The sequence below is a fragment of the Mus musculus genome, chromosome 5 (genome assembly GCF_000001635.26).
Source record: "Mus musculus strain C57BL/6J chromosome 5, GRCm38.p6 C57BL/6J".
In the NCBI taxonomy this organism is placed as follows: domain Eukaryota; kingdom Metazoa; phylum Chordata; class Mammalia; order Rodentia; family Muridae; genus Mus; species Mus musculus.
The window spans coordinates 130003411-130024485 of NC_000071.6; the positions used below are offsets into that span (position 1 = coordinate 130003411).

The 21075-nt window shown below is 48.5% G+C and overlaps 1 protein-coding gene across 3 annotated transcripts; it reads right to left on the minus strand.

The window, feature by feature from the left end:
- Positions 1-7847: 7847 nt before the first annotated feature.
- Positions 7848-20971, minus strand: Asl (argininosuccinate lyase). Of its 3 annotated transcripts, none has more exons than NM_133768.5 (17): positions 20884-20971; positions 20632-20686; positions 16252-16446; positions 15423-15506; positions 15138-15194; positions 14900-14997; positions 12886-12963; positions 12687-12764; positions 11269-11321; positions 10553-10615; positions 9991-10105; positions 9759-9843; positions 9587-9646; positions 9247-9330; positions 8640-8720; positions 8455-8561; positions 7848-8290 (listed from the first exon to the last, which is right to left on the minus strand). In NM_133768.5, the coding sequence occupies exons 2-17, from the start codon at positions 20641-20643 to the stop codon at positions 8146-8148; spliced, it is 1395 nt and encodes a 464-aa protein (NP_598529.1). In that variant the 5' UTR covers positions 20644-20686; positions 20884-20971; the 3' UTR covers positions 7848-8145. The 3 variants fall into 3 exon arrangements, with proteins under 3 accessions (NP_598529.1, XP_006504404.1, XP_030109907.1); XM_006504341.4 differs by having other exon boundaries at positions 8088-8290; positions 20798-20930; XM_030254047.1 differs by having other exon boundaries at positions 8088-8290; positions 11269-11529; positions 20632-20930.
- Positions 20972-21075: the final 104 nt, after the last annotated feature.

Below are 21075 nucleotides of genomic sequence, written 5' to 3' on the forward strand. Positions count from 1 at the left end.
TGCAGCAGCCATTCTCTGAAAGTGGTCTTAGTAACTCTCACCCCACCCCCACCCCCAATCCATCACTCCAGCCTCTCTAGCTAACAGGCTTGAGCAAACAGTGCTCAGATTTCACTCTTGGGCAAGTACATATACAGCTAAGCGAGTCTTGAAGCCTTGGCTGTCCTGGAACTCTGTAGACCAGGCTCAAAATCACAGAGATACCTCCCGCCTCTGCCTCCTGAGTGCTGGGACTAAAGGCATATGCCACCTGGTTAGTTTCCAGTTCTTAAAACGGAGGTAAATATCATTTAGGTTTCAACCTAAATCTTTGAGTTGAACTAAAGATACAACCACCCCAAGGTGTGCATTTGGATTTTCAGACTGAGCCAAAAGGAAGTTCCCTAAAGAATGTTTTTGTTTGGTTCGTTTTGATTTGGGTTTTTCCAGAGAGCTCTGTTTAGTTAGTCTAAACTGGCTGGCCTGGAACTCAGAGATCCACCTGCCTCTGTCACTTGAGGGCTGGGACTAAAGGAGTGCACCACCACTGCCCTGCTCCCTAAAGCATTATTAAAGCCTGCTGAACTTAAGCACAAGAGAAGGTTCCCCATTTGTTGTTGTTGTTGTTACAAATACCTACATTTTGTTGCAATTACCAGTATGCTTGTTAAGGGGTTGGGGGTGACGCTGAACAGAAGAAATGATTCTCAGCATGAGTAAAACTGGCCAAGCACAGGTATGCTAGCTTCCAATCCACTTATTTATATTTGAGTGTTTATGTTTCAGGTGCCTGCTTCAGATGTGTGTATACACATGACCGTGTGCAGGTAGAGGTTAAAGGTCAATCCTTTTTTTAAAAGGACTGACTTATTTATTTATTTATTTGCTGGGGAGGGCTAGAGAGATAATGGCTTAGTGGTTAAGAGCATTAGCTGTTCTTCCAGAGGACCCCGTTTGATTCCCAGCACCCACATGGCAGCTCACAACCATTTTTTAACTCCACTCCTAGAGGATCGAATGACCTCTTCTAGCCTCCACAGGCACTGGACCATGTGGTGCATAGACATACATGCCAGTGCAACCCTGGGAAACAGAAAATAAACACTAAGAACAGCAGCAACTACAAAAAACTTCCCTAGAACTGGACATGGTGCTTCTCATCTACGGCCAGCTCTCAGGATGTTGAGGTAGAAGGATAGGCTACATAGTAACCTCAAAGATATAAATAACATATGGATGTTTTGCCTGCACCTATCAGTGTGTACTAGGTGTGTGAAGTACCCTTGGAGGCCAGAATTGAATCCCCTGGAACTAAAGTTACAAATAATTGTGAATCACCTTGAAGGTGCTGGGACCTGAACCCAGGACCTCTGAAAGAACAGCCAGTGCTCTTAAACCCTGAGCCCTGTCTGCAGTCCCATCCATCTTATTATATCTTAGTTTGTTTATTTATATATTAATTTGCATGTGTGCCTGCACTGTGTGAAGATCAGATGATGTCTGGCTGGAGTTGTTCCTCCTTCTACCCTGTAAGTCCCAAGGACAGAACTCAGTCATCAGACTTGGGAGCAGACACCTGTATTCACTAAGCCATCTCAGAAGCCCCTCTGCCTTGTATGTTGGGACTGAGCTTGGAGCTCACGAACCCCATTAAACTGGTTGGCTGGAGCCAAAGATTCACCTTTTACTGTCTTCCCAGCTAAGGGGTTAGGGGTGCTTTGTGCCCTGATTTTTATGTGAGTGCTGGGGAATTCAGATTCAAACTCTTCATGCCTGCCCAGCAACCGACTTACCAACTGGGCCACCTCCCAGGCCAGTCTGTTTAAGCTATAAATACCAGGGCTGTTTTGAAGAACCTGAGCCTACTATTGTAACTAAATCTGTGTTTTCTTAAGTTGCAATCCCATTAACAGCATACAAATGTCATCTATGCTTGACTAAATTGCTTTGATTCCGGGTTTTGACTCTCCCTTCTCCTGGAAGCCTTTGTATCCTTGTCTGTCCCGGCCCTTGAGACAGCTGAACAGGGTCTGAGGAAGCGCCCGTGGAGAGAATGGGGGGCAAGAAACACAAGGACAGACAGCAAGTCTGATGGATCAAGCTGTCAAATTTTATTATTCCAGGTTTTATGCTCACAGAAGCAGGGTGTGGGAGAGGGATGACGCAGAATCGCTTTGTATCTGGGGGAACACACCTGTTCCCAAAAGCAGGATATTAGCTAGGTAAAAAGTTCAGCAAGAGAAATAGAACGGAATGGGTTGCTAGGTACCTGTCCACAAGATCTATAGCTATTCTTTTTTTTGGTTTTTGTTTTGTTTGGTTTCTGTTTGTTTGTTTTGGTTTTTCAAGAAGGGCTTGAAACCTTGTGTAGCCCTGGCTGTCCTGGAAATCACTTAGTAGACCAGGCTGGCCTTGAACTCAGAAACCTGCCTGTCTCTGCCTCCCAAGTGCTGGGATTAAAGGTGTGAGCCACCACCACCCGGCTAGCTATTTGTTCTTAACTGGGGGTAGTGCTTTCCCACAGAGGCCTCAACTTTTCCCACAGAAATCTCAACTAAGCTCGTACTTTTTCACTAAGGCCAAGACTTTGTAAGGAAGCACTTATGGCTGACAAGTGAACATTAAAACAGGGCTGCTTATGTTTAAGTTAACATTTAAACAGGGTCACTCCCAACACTTGTCCTTAATGAGCGAACTCTTCCGTCTTTGTCCTTAATGAGTAAACTGTCCCAAACTCAACTTCTCTCAATCATGAGTAAATGAATGAGCGTCTTTCTGGCTAAAGAAGCTCCATTTTATGCTAGGCATCCATCTTGGTTCTCACCAGCCCTTTGTTTCTGGTTATAGTCCCCAGTAACCCTGACTCAGTGACCCCCACCCAAAACTGTGCAGCTGTGTCTATATACTTGTTATAACATGGCTAACTGCTGGGTTTGCTTCTGTACTTTGCTTATGTAGATATTCAAAGATTGTTTTGAGTTGCCTTAACTGCTGAACCTGGCAGAAGAGAACAGTTTGTACTTGCTTGCCTAGATACTGAAGGTCTTCGTGTGATTTTTTCCTTTAAAAGTCTTACCCATAGCCTTCCTTCATGGCAATCTCAAATTTGGATCAGAGACTGTTCATCCTGCTAGCAGCTGATCAATAAAGTTTTTTAATTACAATTGTTTCTAGTCTATGGTCTTTTTCCATGGGTCACAAACTCCTTAATATTTGGAGGCCCCAGCAAGATTATCTGGGTCATAAGGCCATCTCCAGGACAAAGGAAAAAAAAAAACAGCCCAGGAAAAGATACCATATAGTTTTAAAAAGCTAAAATATAAACTCTCTGGGCCTGGAGAGATGGCTCAGCGATTAAGAGCACTGACTGTTCTTCCAGAGGTCCTGAGTTCAATTCCCAGCAAACACATGGTGGCTCACAAGTACCTGTAAAGGGATTGGATGCCCTCTTTTGGTGTGTCTGAAAACAGGGACAGTGTATTCATATAAACTAAATAAATAAATAAATAAATAAATAAATAAATCTTTAAAATGTAAATTCTCTGTACCTCAAGATTTATAAGCTTGTTGGATATGGTTAAAAATCTACTTTTTGTTTTGGTTTGGTTTGATTTTGGTTTTTCAAGACAGGGCTTAAAACCTTGTATAGCCCTGGCTGTCCTGGAAATCACTTAGTAGACCAGGCTGGCCTCGAACTCAGAAACCTGCCTGTCTCTGCCTCCCAAGTGCTGGGATTAAAGGTGTGCGCTATCAATCTGTAAAACAAAAATCCATAAAGAAAACAAGATAACCTGATGCCAACCTTTTCTGAGTTCCTGTAGCTGTGCAGTTTTTATTCTTTTCTGTTTAAACCTCTGGGTTATAGATACCTATTCTACAACTTAATGACTTTCTAAGCTAACAAATACTTAAGCTTTTCAGGTTGTTTGCCCCTATCTGCAGATACCACACAAGGAGGGGGATGAGATGGGAGGTTTCTGGAGGGAAGGCCTGGAAAGGGGATAGCATTTGAAATGTAAATAAAGAAAATATTCAATAAAGGAAAAAATGAAACAAAAGAAAAACAGAAAAAATATAAAATCCTAATCTTTTTTTTAAAGCAACTAATTCTAATGTACACAGCATTCTACCTGCATGTATGCCTGTGGGCCAGTAGAGGGCACCATATCTCATTATAGATGGCTAAGCACCACCATGTGGTTCCTGGGAATTGAACTCAGGACCTCTGAAAGAGCAGCCGGTGCTCTTAATATCTGAGCCATCTCTCCAGCCCCAAGTCCTAATCTTATTAAAGCTGCTAAATTCTTATTAAGGATAATTAGGCTGTGCAAGGTAATGTTCAGTCATCTTATAGATGATCAAATTCCTGCTGGGCACTGGTGGCGCACATCTTTCATCCCATCACACAGGAGGCAGAGGCAGGTGGATCTCTGAGTTTAAGGCCAGCCTGATCTACATAGGGAGTTCTGGGACAGCCAGGGCTATACAGAGAAAACCTGTCTTGGAAAACTAAATAAACAAATAAGCAAAACAAAACCAAAAGAGGAAGAGGAAAGGTCTTGGAAAAAGAATCAAAAACATACCCAGAGTGACATGCTCCTACTGAGGTCCTACCTCAATATGGTCCACTCAGTGAGAACTTATGAATAGGCTAATCCATTGTTCAAGTTAGATGCTCATGTCTCCCGAAAGTCTACCAGCTGGACAACTGACCATTGAGACATGAGACTTTGGGGGACTTTTTTTTTTTTTTTTTACATAGTTTTTCACTTTGTAGCCTTGACTAATCTGAAACTCACAGAGATTTGCCTGCCTCTGCCTCCCAAGTGTTGGAGTTAAAGGTGTGCACCGCGCCACATCTGGCTAGAGGTTTTTTTTTTTTTTTTTTTTTTTTTTTTTTTGGAAACAGAGTCTCACATAGCCCAGACTGGCCAGGAAGTTGATGAGCCAAGTGACCTTAGGCTCCCATCCATCGTGTTCTGTCCTGTTCTGAGTTGGGATTTGGACCCATGTGCCAGTATCTTGGTTTTAAGGCAGTTCAGAGCACAGAACCTGCTGACCCAGGTTCAATTACATGGAGGTTCACAACTGTCCAAAACTCTAGTTCCAGGGGATCTGACACTCTCTAGTGACATCTGTGGGCACCTGGCACGCATGTGGTGTGCAAAACACTTCATGTACGTGAATATTTTCTAAAAATTAAAAGTAAGTAATAAAAATACAATTATTTATATGGAAAATTAACACACTGAAAAATAGCAGGTTAACTTCTGAAGAAGAACTATCTTAAGCTGAACTTCCAGATGAGCTTCCAGCTGCTCTTCCCACTCATTTTTATGCAGTTCTGGCCTAATTGCATGTGGTCTTGGTGTGTGTGTGTAAATATGTGTGTGTGTGTGTGCCATCTATGTAGATCAGGCTAGCCTGACACAAAGTGATCCTCCTGCCTCAGCCTTTTGAACTTTCTCTCTCTCTCTCTTCTAAAGATTTATTTATTATATGTAAGTACACTGTAGCTGTCTTCAGACACCCCAGTAGCTGGCGTCAGATCTCATTACAGATGGTTGTGAGCCACCATGTGGTTGCTGGGATTTGAACTCAGGACCTCCGGAAGAGCAGTCAGTGCTCTTAACTGCTGAGCCTTCTCTCTAGCCCTAAGCATGAACTCTCATGACTGGCTTTGTTTATACTTCTGGTTCACTAACCTACTGCCTCAGTTTCCCTGTATCTCAAAGAAATTAGGAAACAAGTTGCTAAAAGGAAAATGGATTAATTTATACTTTGGTGATAAGCAAAAGAGAAGTCTAATTTCCTCTTTGATGCACCTCTGCTATCTAATGATTCACGGAGAACAGAGCAGGTATAAATTTAGCTGAGACTGGATACCCAGTCCTTTCCTGTGGGGAAGGGAACCAGGACCTCAGGCTCTCTCCAGTATCTGTTAGATACAAATATATTTCTTAACTTTTTTTTTTTAAGAGACAGGGTTTCTCTGCGTAGCCCTGGCTGTCCTGAAACTCACTCTGTAGACCAGGTGGCCTTGAACTCAGAAATCCGCCTGCCTCTGCCTCCCAAGTGCGGGGATTAAAGATGTGCGCCACCACTGTCCAGCTTAACATTTTTTAAAATTTATTTTTTTGATATAGATAATGAGTACACTGTAGCTATCTTCAGACGCACCAGTAGAGGGCATCAGATCCCATTACAGATGGTTGTGAGCCACCATGTGATTGCTGGGAATTGAACTCAGGACCTCTAGAAGAGCAGTCAATGATCTTAACCTCTGAGCCATTTTGGTGAACCCTCTCTCTACCCCCCTTAGTTCTTTTAAAAACAGATGTGTGAATAGATGTCGTGTGTGTGTGTGTGTGTGTGTGTCTCTCCAAGGTGACCAGATGAGGGAGTTGGGTCCCCTAGAGCTGGAGTTGTGAACTGCCATGTGAGTTCTGGGAACAGAATGTGGGTCTTTTAGAAGAGCAGCCAGTGCTCTTAACCACCGGGCCACTAACCAACCAACCAACCAAGCCTTTGTTTGTGTGTGAGCTGCTGAATTACAAGCCTGGGAGTGCTCATGCCCTGACATGCATGTGACCTTAGAGAACAACATGTGAGGACTCATTGGTCATCTCCTGAAGATTGCTCTCAGGTCATTGGGCTTTGTGGGAAACCATCTTTCTGGCCTACTTTTGGTACTGACTTGTTTGAAGGGTTCAGCTGGTAGAACGCTTGCCTAGCATGGAGAAAGCCCCGCCGGTGTCCCACCCACCTACCAGCAGCATGTAAACCTACACACCTAGGATCCTAGGACCAGGCAGGTGTAAACGGGAAGGCCAGGAGTTCAAGGTCATCCTTAACTACTTAGTGAGCTCATGGTCAGCCTGGGCTCTGTGAAGCCCTGACTCAAAACCCTCACATACGCAGTCCACAAAACAACAAAAATGTCCACAGCACTGCCTGTAGCTCTAGTTCATATCGCGCAAGGTCAAGCTCACACCATGCACACAGGTGCTCTATTTTACCAGGAATGCCCCAAAGGTTGTTTTCTGTGACGTTTTGGACAAGGTTACAGTGAAGGTCCCCCAACCTGTTCTGTGTGTCCCCAAGAACGGGTTTCTTCCACCCAGGATGATCAGGGTGCTTCCCCTAGCCTCTGCATCAGTCTGCCTCCAATGGCAAGTGAGGTTTTCCTCCCTCTATCCTCCTTTCTTGCTTTTGCTGATCTATGTCAGGTGGGGAGACTGGTGGTGCCCCACTGGCATTGTACTGTATTTTTATTTGATGTGTTTTACTGAGAAAGGATCTCATGTAGCCCTAGACCCCTGTGATGTTTTTTGTTTGTTTGTTTGTTTGTTTTTCGAGACAGGGTTTCTCTGTGCAGTCCTGGCTGTCCTGGAACTCACTCTGCAGACCAGTCTGGCCTCGAACTCAGAAATCTGCTTGCCTCTGCCTCCCAAGTACTGGGATTAAAGGCGTGCACCACCACTGCCTGGCCCTTGTGATGTTTTTAAAAGGTTACTTTCTTTTTTGAGGTAGGGTTTCTCTGTGTAGCCCTGGCTATCCTGGAGCTCCCTCTGTAGACCAGGCTGGCCTCGAACTCAGAGATTTGCCTACCTGTGACTCCCGAATGTTGGGATTAAAGTAGTGAGCCACCATAGCCTGGATCAAAAAGATTATTAATTTTTAAAAAATGATGTGTACTTGATGAGGAGTGTGTGATGGGTGTGAGTGCAGTACCCATGGAAGCCACAAGAGGGCACCAGATCCCCTCAGAGCTGGAGTTCCCTGAAGTTTGTGAGCCTCCTTATGTGGGTGCTGGGAACCTAACTCGGGTTCTCCGCAAGGGTAAGCACTGACACATCTCTCCATCATTCCTTCAGGATGTTTTAAGTTTATGATTTTGTGTTAATCTTGCATTCACAGTTATGCTACCTGCAAGGCGGGGGGTGGGGGTCTGGGATTTAAGGTGTAGGAGGAAAAACCCTTGTTCCTGTCTCTCTTTGCATTGGCATTCGTTTTGTTTTGTTTTTTTCTACTTCCTTCATGACCCCATTGGCCAGCTCAACAAATCCCCCAGCCCACTCATGAGGACCACAGGCAGAAGCATATGCTTGTCTCGGTTTCTTCAGGGCTCCACTTTATTGGGGAGCAGCTTTGGGTGGGCGGGATCTAGGGCTCCTGGGCTTGCAGTAGGGCCCGCACCTGCCTGATCTGCCATTCGACACTGGATTTCGCTGTGCCACCCAAGGCACTGTACTGTTCCACGCTGTGACTGTAGTCCCACACGTGACTCACATCACCTGAGAACAGGGGACTGGGGAGAAAGAGGATGGGGTCAGAGTAGCCAGGGCATCTCAGCCTGCAGCTGCCCAGGATCAGCTTCTGGGATGCAGCAGAGCATGAAGATGCAGATGGGGGGCTGGGAGTGAGGGGGCATAGGGGGTAAGGGCGGTGGTGAGCGGGAGGGGTCCGCCACACCTGATGGTCTGCAGCTCCTGTAGCGACAGCAGGTTGAGAGCCACTCCTTTAGTCTCTGCCATGAACACAGCTTTCCCTGAGGCCTCGTGGGCCTGGCGGAATGGCATCTATAGACATAGGCAGAGGGTGGTTGGGAGTTTGTTTTCTCCTGTGACACGGTTGTCCCCTGGCTGCTTCACACTCACCCCTTTGCGGACCAGGTAGTAGGCGAGGTCCGTGGCCAGCATGTCAGGGCTGAGCGCCTGTTTCATGTTCTCACGATGAATCTGGAGGCGTAAGACCAGCAAAAGGTGAGCTTGGGGGACCCCCTGGAGCCTGGCCTACTGTGTCCTCAGCAACTGAGTTATACCTCAACCCCAGCCCACCCCCACGAGAAATCCACTCTCCGCTTAAACATTTTTATTATTAGTTTGTTTTTATCTTTTGGGATAGGTCTAAGCCAGGTGGCCTTTAATCCCTGCACTAGGGAGGCACAGGCAGGTAGGTGGATCTCTTGAGTTTGAGGCCAACCTGGTGCACAGAGTGAGTTCCAGACACCCAGGGCTACACAGAGAAACCATGTCTCAGAAAACAAACAAACAAACCAGTCAATCAACCAACCAACCAACCAACCAAAACAGAAAACTTACTCTAGCCCAAACCTGGGGCTTTGGTATCTAACCCATCCCATCTATCCCTCTTCCTCCCAGGTCTGCCCTCCCCCTCCCAGGCCTTCTGGCCTCATCCCCTCCCCTGCAAATCCTGGTCTGGGCCTAGTGGGGGAGAGGTGGGGGAGGTGAAGGCTAGTCTTGCCTGCAATGTAGAGATGACTCCAGTGGCCACTTGGAGGACAGCTATCATGGTGTCAGACACTTCAAACACAGCCTCCTTGTCTTCCTGGGAGGGGTGTGGCAGTTAAGGGACCCGCAGCCCCGCCCTTCACCCAAGCCTCATTCCTTGTTCCACTGGGTACCCTTAGCACCTCTCCCCTGCTACTAAATAGAGGCAGGATACTTCTGAGGGTAGGCACAAACTGTGTGCCCAGGACAGGAGGGAGCCCTTCTAAGGGTACCTGTCTGGCTCTCTCAAAACTCTGAGAAGTATTTATGTGGTATAGACCAGAGGATTCCTCACGACACTCCCAGGTTCATACCTGTAAGTCCTTGTTGTAGGTGCTTGGAAGTCCCTTGAGGGTCATCAGGAGTCCGGCACACTGCAGGGGGAGTGACACTGAGCAACTGGGACACCAGAGTCAGACATGGAGTCCCCTAAGGACTCCCGCTGGGTATGTCTGGAAGCCTTGACCCCATCTCTGCCCAGCTCACCCGTCCAAACACTCGGCCCGCCTTGCTCCGGATCAGCTCCAGGCTGTCTGGGTTTTTCTTCTGGGGCATCAAGCTGCTTCCGGTGCTGGGGGGGAGATAGAGGTGTTAGGACTGATAGGTCTGTTTATGCCTGGCTGGCCTGCTCTTAGAGGCACCAGGCAAGTCTGGCAAAGGTGGCGGTGCAATGGGATGGGAGGAAACGGTTCCAGTTGGTATGAGATATGGACCTTACCTGTAGGCATCTGAGAGTTGCACAAAGCTGAATTCCTTGGTACCATAGAGAATTAGGTCCTCTGCCATCCTGCTGAGGTGGGTCATACACAGAGAAGCCCAAAACAGGAACTCAGCTGGAAGGGACAGCAGGCCTTTTCTTTTCATTTACTCTCTGTGTGGTCACTCAGGGATGGTCAAAGGACAACTTGCAGGAGTCAGATCTCTCCGTCCACCATTTGGGGCTCAGGGTATCAAACTCAGGGTCACCATGCTTAGTAGTATGTGCCTTTTTACCCACTGAGAAACCTCGCTGGCCCTTTTGGTTGGTAGTAGTTATTTTGGTTTTGTTTGTTTGTTTGTGACAAGGTCTTATATAGCTCAGGCTGGTCACAAATTAATTAGCAGAGGATGTCCATCAATCACTGATATTCCCGGCTCTATTTCCCAAGTGCTGGGGCTATGGGTGTGTACCATCTTATACCCAGTTCATGCAGAGGGGATCAAACCCAGAGCTTCACACACACTAAGCAAGCACACTCCTATCTGATGTGCACTCCCAGCCCTGGACTCGGGGGTCTTACCCACAAAGTCTCTCTCACTGGTGGCATCCATGCTGTTGAGAGTGATGGCCCCAAAGTTCAGTTCTGGAGGTGAGAGAGGGAAAAACAGCTAAATTGGAAGGCAAGAAGTGCCCACATCTGGACGCCCAGACTCACCCTAGACCCCTTCTTGGAAATGGGAATTGAAGAGGGGTATGAGGAGGGGAATAGGGTCTCTTTACAGATCTTACGAGGATGGAAGGAGGTTTAATTTCCCTAGCAATAGGTACCCCTGACATAGGCATTAGTCTCAATACCCATAGGCAAGATATGAGGGAGGTTCTTGGTGCTCATGGATAAGCACTGGGGGGAACCAGAAATGTTACACAGCAGGTTAGACTACAAAGGGACGGATGCACAACCTGCTTTCTGCCCAGAAGCCAGGGAATGGATGTAGTTAATTGCCTGGTGATTTTTGCACTGTGTAGCTGAGACCACACCAGATCCTAATCTGCGGAACCCATCTTCATGGGAGCTGTCATGTGTATCTTACAAAGAGTTTCAATGTAACCATGTTTTAAGTTTTATTGTGCATATAGGATTGAGTTACTTATCACCAGGAAAAATTCCACCAAATTGTGCTGTTTATATTGTGGGCACGAGTTCTCTGTGCCTCTCCCATGTCATCTTGTGTGTCTTTGAGACCAGCAGAAGCTAAGTGTGACAGTCTCTAGAGAAGGATGAACAAGGTGCCTCACCTGCACGGAGTAGCTCCCGGTCCACACCCAGAGGGTTGCCTGCAATGGCCCCACTGTAGAGAGACGGGGTTCACAGAGGTTGAGGCTCTGGGTACCAATCACATGCAACACTCAGAAGCAAACCTTGGTTGCTCAGCTGCTTTCCTGGCCTGTCCACCTTAAGGCCCAAAAAAGTTTCACCATGCAGGGAACATGGTGCGAGATGGGAAGCTGGCTGGGCTTTCAGCGTTTTTCTTGTTTGGTTATCCCCATGTTAGAGATCTGAAAGGCAGAGCAGGGTCTAACTCTTTTCTATTAAAAATATTGTGTGTAGGTGTGTGCATGCCTTCTTGTCTGTATGTGAACCAAGTGCACGTAGGTGTCCACAGAGTCCAGAAGAGGACCTCAGAGCCCCAGGAACTGATGTTAGAGGCAGTTGTGAGCACCCAATGTGAGCATCGGGAACCAAACCTGGGACTTCTGTGAAAGCAGCTGGTGTTCTTAGCCATCTCTCCAGCCTTTACAGTTTTGTTTTATTTTTAAAGACCTGTTTTTATTATTCTTGTGTGTGTGTGTATGTGTGTGTGTGTGTGTATGGATGTGTGAATGTTTGTCACATGTGTGCAGTGCCCATGGAGGCCAGAAGGGGGCACTGGAGTTCCTGGAGCTGAAGTTATGGCTGGGTTATGTTCTGCCCAGGGTGGGTGCTGGGAACTGAACTTTAGTCCTCTGGAAGAGCAGCGCGGCCCTTAAACACTGAGCCATCTCTCCAGCCCACCCTAAAGTTTTCTTTAAAAAAAAAGATTTATTTATTTATTTTATGTATATGAGTACACTGTAGATTTATTTATTTATTTTATGTATATGAGTACACTGTAGCCACCTTCAGACGCACCAGAAGAGGGCACTGGATCCCATTACAGATGGTTGGGAGCCACCATGTGGTGGCTGGGAATTGAACTCAGGACTCTGGAAGAGCAGTCAGTGCGCTTAACCGCTGAGCCATCTCCCCAGCCCCTAACCTTTTCAATTAGCATGTATATTATACAAATCTGGTTTCATTATGCCATTTTCATACACACGCGGAATGTATTTTAATCATATTTGCTCCTCCATTACCCTCTCTTGTCCTCTTACTACTCTGATGAGTCCTTCCTTTTCTCAACATTTCATGTCTTTGTTGGTGACCCAGTGAGTTTCACTAGGGCTGCTAATAGGCGAATGCGTGAGTGGTTGCCAATAGGAGCACTGGCAACTTAACCAATGAAGAAATGTCCGTCCCCTAGCAACCACGACTGTCTATATATAGACCCTGAGGAAGGGGCAGGGTCTCATAGGCCCCTCCCTCTAATCTCCACGCTTTCCTCAGTCTTGATTGGGTAGCAATTTGCCCTCAGCTTCCATAAGGGGACACCGAGCGAGGGTTAATAATGCCTTACCTCCCCAGTGGCAAGACATTGATCCGCTTCTGCACCTCCAAGAGTCTCTCTGAATCTCGTGTCAGCGCAACAGCGTGGCTGTGGGAAATAGGGAATAGGGGTGGATGGTTGGTGGTAGGACACTAGCGAGCCTCCTCTTCCATCAAAGCCCCTGGTCAGGGCCGCTTCCTACCTACCGCCCCTGCTCCGCACGACTCACCTCAGGATCCAGTGGCTCCAGCGAATGGGCTGAGCTCTCTGCAAGTGTGTGTACCCTGGGAAGAGGACATCACGTTCCCTGTAGCAGGTGGAGAAGCAGGAGACCTGAGGGACTGGGGTCTGGCAGGGACAGGTAAGGCTTGCTTAGGACACCCGGAACACTCTTTTCAGGCAAGGTAAGAATAGACCTGTGGCGCTCCGCCCATAAAAAGGGAGCAGATGCTCGCCACCGATAAAACCGGAAGTGAGTCAGTGAGCTCAAAGACTAAACCAGGAAGGGCATGATGGTGCGAGTCTGCGGTCCCAGTGCTCGGGAGGTTGAGGCAGGAGGACTGCAGTAAGATTGAGACCAGCTTTGGCCATATATGGTGAGTTCTTTGTGTTGTGGATGAGACTCTGTCTCAAACACAAAGCCCACGCTCTGGGTGAGGTGGCGGACACCTGTAATCCTAGCGATTGGGAGGAGAAGCAGGAGAACCAGGAGTTCAAGGGCGGCTTCAGTTACACAGTGGATTTGGAGCCGGCTTGGGCTGTCTTTAAAAAAAAATAAAAATAAAAAAATAAAAGGAGAGGAGAGGAAAGGACAGAGAAAGAGAGGAAAAAGAAGGAAAGGAAGAAAGGAAACTTGAGGCTAGCCTGGGCTACATAGCAAGCCCCAGGCTACACTTAGTGTCTAACCATCAATATGTTCAATTTCCTGTATTCACTACCCCTTCCTCATTCTTAACAGCAGTCCACCCCCCTCCCACAGTTCATATCCTTTTGCATCATTCACACTAAGCTGAGGTCTATGAACGGGGGGGGGGGGGGGGGGACGGGGTGGGGGGGGACGACGGGACGGACGGGACGGGACGGGGCAGGACGGGGGACGGGACACAGAGTTAAGAAATGGGAGACGTCGCCCTAATTCTGATACTAAGATATTTCAGGGTCTCCTTTGTCAAGTCTGAAGGGGACAAAGCCAGTCCCAGGGACATTAGAACATGGATGCATGGGACGAGGCTGGCAGGAGGCAGCCCTTGGCTCTGTCATCTGCCTTCTGTGTAGGGTGGGGAGTGGAGTAAGATGGGACAGCCTAGATTGGAGAGTGGCTGCCTGCTTTGCGCTTAGTCAAGCCCTTTCCTTGGGCACCTGGAGCTTCAGTCTCCAAAAATCCTTAAACAGATACTGTCGCCTGGTGTGCTCTGGGCTGGCCTAGGTAGGGGATGGAGCTGGTAAGTCACACCCTGCTCCTTATTGTTCTGGGAGCTCTGAGCCCACCTAATACCTCAGGGCCTCATGTCCAACTCTCTTCACCAAGGCCATCTAGGTCTCACATTCAGAGGAGAACAGAGCCTGGTGGCCACCTGGGCTCTATCCTCTGAGTCAAACTGCTGACATGTTCATGAGGGACGTTGAGCCTGTCATAGTTGGGCCTGCGGGCCTGGAAAGGTGGCTTATTGGTTAAGGCCCCTTGGTCTTGCAGAAAGACCTGGGATTTGACTCCCAGTCCCCACATGGTGGCTCATGGCTAATTCACGGCTTGAGTGAAAGGAGGACCTGATGCCCTCTTCTAACCTCCACAGGCACCAGGCATGCGGGCAGCACACATACACATGTGCAGACAAAACACTTATACATATAAAAGAAACAACACCACAAATAAACAAATACCCTGGAAAACAAAAACCCAAACCCAACTGGGCCTGTGGAATACTAGTATTCTCTTCCTTCAGGAGGGTTCGGGAGTCTTTGGACTTCACTTGAGTATTGTGTTCTTCCTCCCAGGTGTTCAGATGTAATTCTGCCTTAGTTGGATATAGACTCACCTCTGGCCCCAGAAGGAGCTAGAGTATACAGACCGGGGAAGACTAGGGAAGACCAGACCCCTATCTACTATGCAGCCCTGGTGGAACCATCGTCCATGCTGTGTGCAGACCTCCTGTCATGGCTGGTTTAGGGTTAACCACACTCATTCCTTGCTTAGATCCCCTCCAAGGAGAAAATTCCCATGGCAGTATCCCCAGGAGACTTACGCCTCTGCCCGGTCGACCATGGTTCCAATGAGCACCCGGAGGAGGGCGGAGAGTTTTGAGCAGGTCTGCCTCATCCACAGCCTGAGGTCCGTGACCACCTGTGGAGAGGAGAAGGGCGGACTCAGGGCATAACGTTTGCTGCTTCCCTAGAGAACCAGGACAGCAGCTGAGCCTTAAGAGCCTCCTGGACGCCCATGGTTGACAGGTTCGTAGAAGAAGGCAGGAGGGACGGGGACACCTGGTCGTTGCGACTTCGTCCTGTGTGTAGCTTCCCTGCAGCTTCACCGATGAGTTCCTGGAGTGAAGAGGCATGAGGTTAGGAACTCCCTGCTCACAGTTCAAGTGGTGACACTCCGTCCAGGTAGGGGTCCCTGCCGACCCTGTGGCTCCTTCCCTATGCCAGGGACCTCCCCCTCAACCCCATTCTGCCCAAGTCTCTTGCCATTTCTACTCTGCCAAGGATGCCTGTGACAGGATAAGGTGAGATACAGAGAGATTACTTATGAAGAAGGGTGTGTCATACCTTCAGGCGCCGCTCGTTGGCTGTGTGGATGTCTTCATCATTAGGATGTAATTTGAAGGTGCCTTGGGCCCACTCTTCAGCAACCTGAACAAGGTAGCAGCAACCCAGGATATCAGGTTGATTGGGCATCAGGAGCCAGGAGTCTCCCTGCCTTGGTCCCGGTTCCACCATGGTTAAATGCCCTTGTATGGCAGCTGATCCATAGACTACTTCCCCATCCCTGAGGAATGCTCTCAGACCCAGTCCACCTTGGTCATGAGCAATGAGGAGTCACTGACAGACAGAGATGGGAAGAGGGTGGGGTGGGGTGGTGTTAAGAGCACTGGCTGCGATTCCAGAGGATCCAGGTTCAATTCCCAGCACCCACATTGCGGACCACAGCCGCAACTCATCTGTAACTCCAGTTCCAGGGTGTCCGAGATCCTTAGACACACATACATTCAGGCAAGACACCAATGCATGTGAAATAAAAATAAATTAATAAATAAAAAGGAGAGAGGTGGTAACTATAGCACCAGCCATCTGAGGCAGTAACCATCTACTTATTTCAAGGTCACACAACAGACCTGGAATTCTACTGCCTATGCCCCAGGATATGAGAGCCGGGACAAGGCTCAGTGATACAACAGAACACTTGCGTAGAGTCTCCCAATGATGGGCTGGGGGCGTGACTCAGCATAGAGCATTTGCCCTGCATGCACACAGCCCAGGGTTCCAGCTCCAGCATCAGCAGGAGGAAAAAGGAGAATGTCAGGCATAGGGATTTGGGCTAGGAGCCTGGGTTCCCAGGGGAATGGATGTAGGGTGTGGCTTGTGACAGGGAGACTACCTTGTCCAACCCTTGCAGTATCTGCTGCATCTCGGCTTTGGTGAGAAGCCCCGCCTTCTCCAGGCCCCTGCTGTAGGCCTTGCTCCCCTGCACATCCACATTCCACAGATGCCGGTCATAGGAGATAGATGAGTTGAACTTCTCCATGATGGGGTCGACAGCACCCACAAACCGGCCACCCCATAGCTTCCCGCTCTGGCCAAGAGGACAGAACAAAACAGACTCTCAAAAGGGACCCTTGAGAGAGTTAGCCAGAAAGGGCGTGGGGTCATCGTCCTAGGCATTAGACATTATTCTCACTGGATAAATAGGGCAGCTGAAACTCAGAGGCTTGGGAACTTGGTGAGCATGCAAGGAGATATGATAGAAACACAATTCAGGGTTCTTTCTCACCACATGGGATGGACCAGGGGGACAGTGGCATTCCCGGGACCACACCAAAATTGCTTTTCTCTAGCCGATAGATCACATTGTATAATTGTTGTTATTTTGTTTTGCTTTCCTTGTTTTCCGAGACAGGTTTCTCTGTATAGCGCTGGCTGTCCTGGAACTCACTCTGTAGACCAGGCTGGCCTCCGAACTCACAGATCCACCTGTCTCTGCCTTCAGAGTGTTGGGATTAAAGGCGTGCATCACCACCACTCTGTCCAGCCCCTATTTTTGTATCATTGTTTTTCTAAGACGACATTAGCTGATCCCCCACCTCCAGCCACCAGAGAGCAGCAGGATAGGTCAGAGAGGCTTGTGTTTGGAAAGAGAAGGACACAGGCCAGGATATGGACAGGCCATAGGAAGGGGTGCAGAATATACAGGAAACAGCTAACCCAGGACCAGCAGAAAAGCATGGTAGGGACACTGGTGGCGGACATGGAGTGTGTGAGTCTGTGTGTGCAAAAGCCACAGGGAACATAAGGTTTCTTCCCCTTGGGTATACCATATAACTCCTTGAAGTCTCAGTTTTGCCTCTTTACAAATAAGGAAGGTTTGTACCCACAAGATAGGCTTGTTATAAGCCGTGACCCTTAAATACAGTTCACCCTGTTGTGGTGACCCTCCCCCCCAACCATAAAATTATTTTTGTTGCTACTTCATAACTGTAATTTTGCTGCTATGAATCACAATGTAAATATCTGTGTTTTCTGATGGCCCCACACAACCCCTGGGAAAGCCCCACCCTCAGAGGGGTCGTGACCCACAGATTAAGAACCAACGTTATAAGCATTTAGTTTGATATCATTTGCAAAGCGAATACATACTGAAGGAAGACTGAGGGTGTTCAGGGTTAGGGTGTGCTCTGTTTTCTCTGCTTTGTGTGTGTGTGTGTGTGTGTGTGTGTGTGTGTGTGTGTGCCTACACACACACAGGAATGCTGGAGTCAGTGGTGTCTTCCTTAATTGCGCTCTACCTTATTACTTATTGCTACTATTAATTTTGAGACAGGGTGTCTTAGTTAATATTCAAACCATCACCCAGGACCCCACTCTGTATCCTTGGCTAGCTTAGAACTCACTATATAAATGAAGCTGGTCTGGAATTCCTGGAGATCTTCACCTTCTGTCTCCCCTTCCACCCACCCCACCCCCGTGCTGGGATTACAGTGTATCACCAAGTTCTTAGAGACACTGTCTCTCACTGATCCTGAATTCAGCTAGGCTGGCTGGTCAACAGCTTCAACTTCTTCAGCACTGGGACCCAAATTCAGGTCCTTACCCTTGCAAAGCAAGCAGTTTACCAACACTGCCTCCTGAGCCCTGAAGTGTCTCAAGGGAGCAGGCGCTTTGCTCTGGCCCCTGGCTAGGAGCCCACCCCCTCTGTGCTCAACCGCCAGAAGGACTCTGAACCGCAGAAGCAGCCTCCAGCATCACCCCCAGCTCTGTGAGAGGATCTACACCTGACCTTCGAAGGATCTCCTTCAACACCCTTCCCCCCTGGGCCCCTGGGGCCTGTGGGTCAGGGCCAGACAGTCAGTATGGAGAAACAAGTCAGGAGGCTGCAGGGGAAGGCCCAGGAAGCATCCTGCCACTGCCTTCCTTTCCAGATTTTCGGCCTCTGTGCCTGGTTTGTTGGTAATAACAACTCCTTAATAAGCAGGACAGCAGCCAGAACAATTAGTATCAACCCACAGAATGGCTTCAGGCAAGCTGAGGCCATCTGCAGCCCAGACCACTGTGTTCCAGGAGTGCAGAACTCTGAGCTCTAATTCCATCAGCAGGCTTCCAGACACACACTCCCCCTTGACCCCACCCATTCCTATATTTGGAATTTAACCCAGGGCCTTGTTTGTGAGACACAGGTGGTCTACCACAGAGTCATAGCCCAGTCCCTTAGTGAGAGATTCTAAGCTGGTGTTTCACCACTGAGCTACAACCCCAGCCATGTGTTTTGGCTTGTGGAGATAGGTTCAGGCTGGACCAATACAAATGGAGAGGGTATTGCTGCACGCTGGAAGCCTGGGAGAAGGGGAAAAGGGCCGAGTGGAATGAGTAAGATTCAGTTTAAATGCACAAGAGAAGCATCGGAAAAGTTACTGTTAGCTGGGTGTAGTGGTACTCACTTGTAATACCAGCATTAGGGAGGCAGATGTAGGAGGATTAATAGTGTGGGTTTGTTTGTTTTTTTTTTTTTCTTTGTTTGTTTTTCAAGACAGGGGTTCTCTGTGTAGCCCTGGCTGTCCTGGAACTCAGTCTATAGACCAGGCTGGGTTTGAACTTATGGAGCTCCTCCTGCCTCTGTCTCCCAAGTGCTGGGTTTAGAGGCATGGGCCGCTGCAATTACATGGTACTGCAATTACATCCTTTTATGAAGTGGACACCAACACCCCTACTTCACAAAGGAACTAAGAGGTCAAGGACCCTGGTGTACAAATCACATCTGTTTGGCTCCAAAGTCCAGCCCTTGTTCCTGACCCTCCGCATGACCCAGCAGCTAAGCAGATCAGGCCGTCGTAACTCAAGTGAGTTAAATCTTTAATCGGAATGATGAGCTACGAGGAAGGAGGTGAGTTGCCAGCTAACGAAGACCAGAAGGGACCACACATGCAGGCATCTGCTTCCCTACAGCCTCCATTCCCTAAGAGTTCAGAGCTATGACTCTGAGATCCATTCCTTACAGGTGAAGCCCAATAGCTGTCATCATTCCATTTACCAGCTAAACCAACCAAGCCCACGGGAGACCTATATCTTGCACACCTTTCACTAAATAGGAAGACAAGCCAGGGATTCCTGGCCCAGAGGAGAGGACAGCGACACCCTAGGGAGTCACTGGGGCCACGGAGAGAGGTCCCTCCCTCCTGGCCGGTTCTATATGATGGACCTCAAGGACAATTTAGGGACTCAAGTTTTCCTATACATGGGAACAAGCGAATAGGAGGAGAGAGTTATCCTATTGGGTGGGGCCTGACAAGAGGATGTGGGGTGAAAAGCGGTATGTAAGGAAGATGAGGTAGCTAACTGGGTAAAGGCCCTTGCTGCCAAGCCTGTTGAAAAGAGAATCCACTCCCACATTTTGTCCTCTGATCACCACATGTATGAGAGCTCACATGGACATACTTATGTACGAACAAACAATGCTAAAAAAAAAAAAAAAAAAAAAAAAAAGTGGAAAGCTTTCATGTGGTAGGTCACACCCGGAATCTGAACACTCAGCAGGTGGATGCAGGTGACTTGTCAGACGCTTAAGGCCAGTCTGAGTAGAGGTGAATTCCAGTCTAGCCTGGGCTAAAAGTTAGCCACTGTCTCAAAGAAAGAAAAACAGGGGCTGGAGAGCCGGGCTCAGCCAGTAAGAGCATGGAGGTTTGGTCTTCACCCACATGGTGGCTCTCAAACATCTGTAACTCCATTCCTTTAGATCCCACATAGGGAGTAGCCAGCCCCGGGGTTCACAGACGTCTATACATGCAGGCAAAACATCCATACAAATATACATTTTAAAATAATTCTTTAAAAAGGGAAAACGCAGGGCTCAGTGGCTCATACCTTTAATCCCAGCGCTCTGGGAGGCAGAAGCAGGTGGATCTCTGAGGTCGAGGCCAGCCTGGTCTACAGAGCGAGTTCCAGGATTACACATGGGAACCCTGTCTCAAAAAACAAACGAGAAAAAAAAAAAAAACTACAAAACAACAACAACAAAAACAAAAAAAAACGGGGAAAACCGCCCGACATAGTGGCCAATAGTGAGATCATTACATAAGCCACTAGGTGGCGCTGGATGGGCAGATAACGACGCGGACATCCCTGAGTCTACGTGAAGCCAGTCTTTGGAAGTGTGGTCGGGAATTTCAGGATCACTGCAGGTCTGTGTGGCAGGAGATGGCCCCCATACGCGGTTAAACCCGACTGGTTCCTCCCCGCTCCTTTGCAAGGTCCCCTCAGTCCTACACACCTCTGATGCCATGTTGGGCGGTTCCTCCTCCTCCTGGAGCTTCTGTCTTACGAATCTGGAAGACAAGACCACACTGACCAACTCGGCTCGGGAGGTCTACGGGGCAGGGACGGAGTTGGGACACCTGCTCGGCTTGCAGGACGTGGGCAGCACTCAGCAAGCGCACCACAGACTTCGCGTTCCTTCTTGTTTGTTCCCTCTGTCCCACGTTCCCTGGACCTAGTGGATCAAGACACTCAGGGACCAGGTTACCTTCTGGTCTCTCCTGGCTTTTTCTGGTCCGGATGGCGTCCGCTGCCCCTCTGTCTTGTCCCCGCCTCCTGGAAGAGTAGAGCCAATTGGGAGAGGTGGGTGTGACTCATCAATCACGCTTATGGGCGGGACCACCTCTGGCTAAGCTACTAGCAGCAGGAAGAGGTGATTTCCAGGGAGTCAGCACTAGTT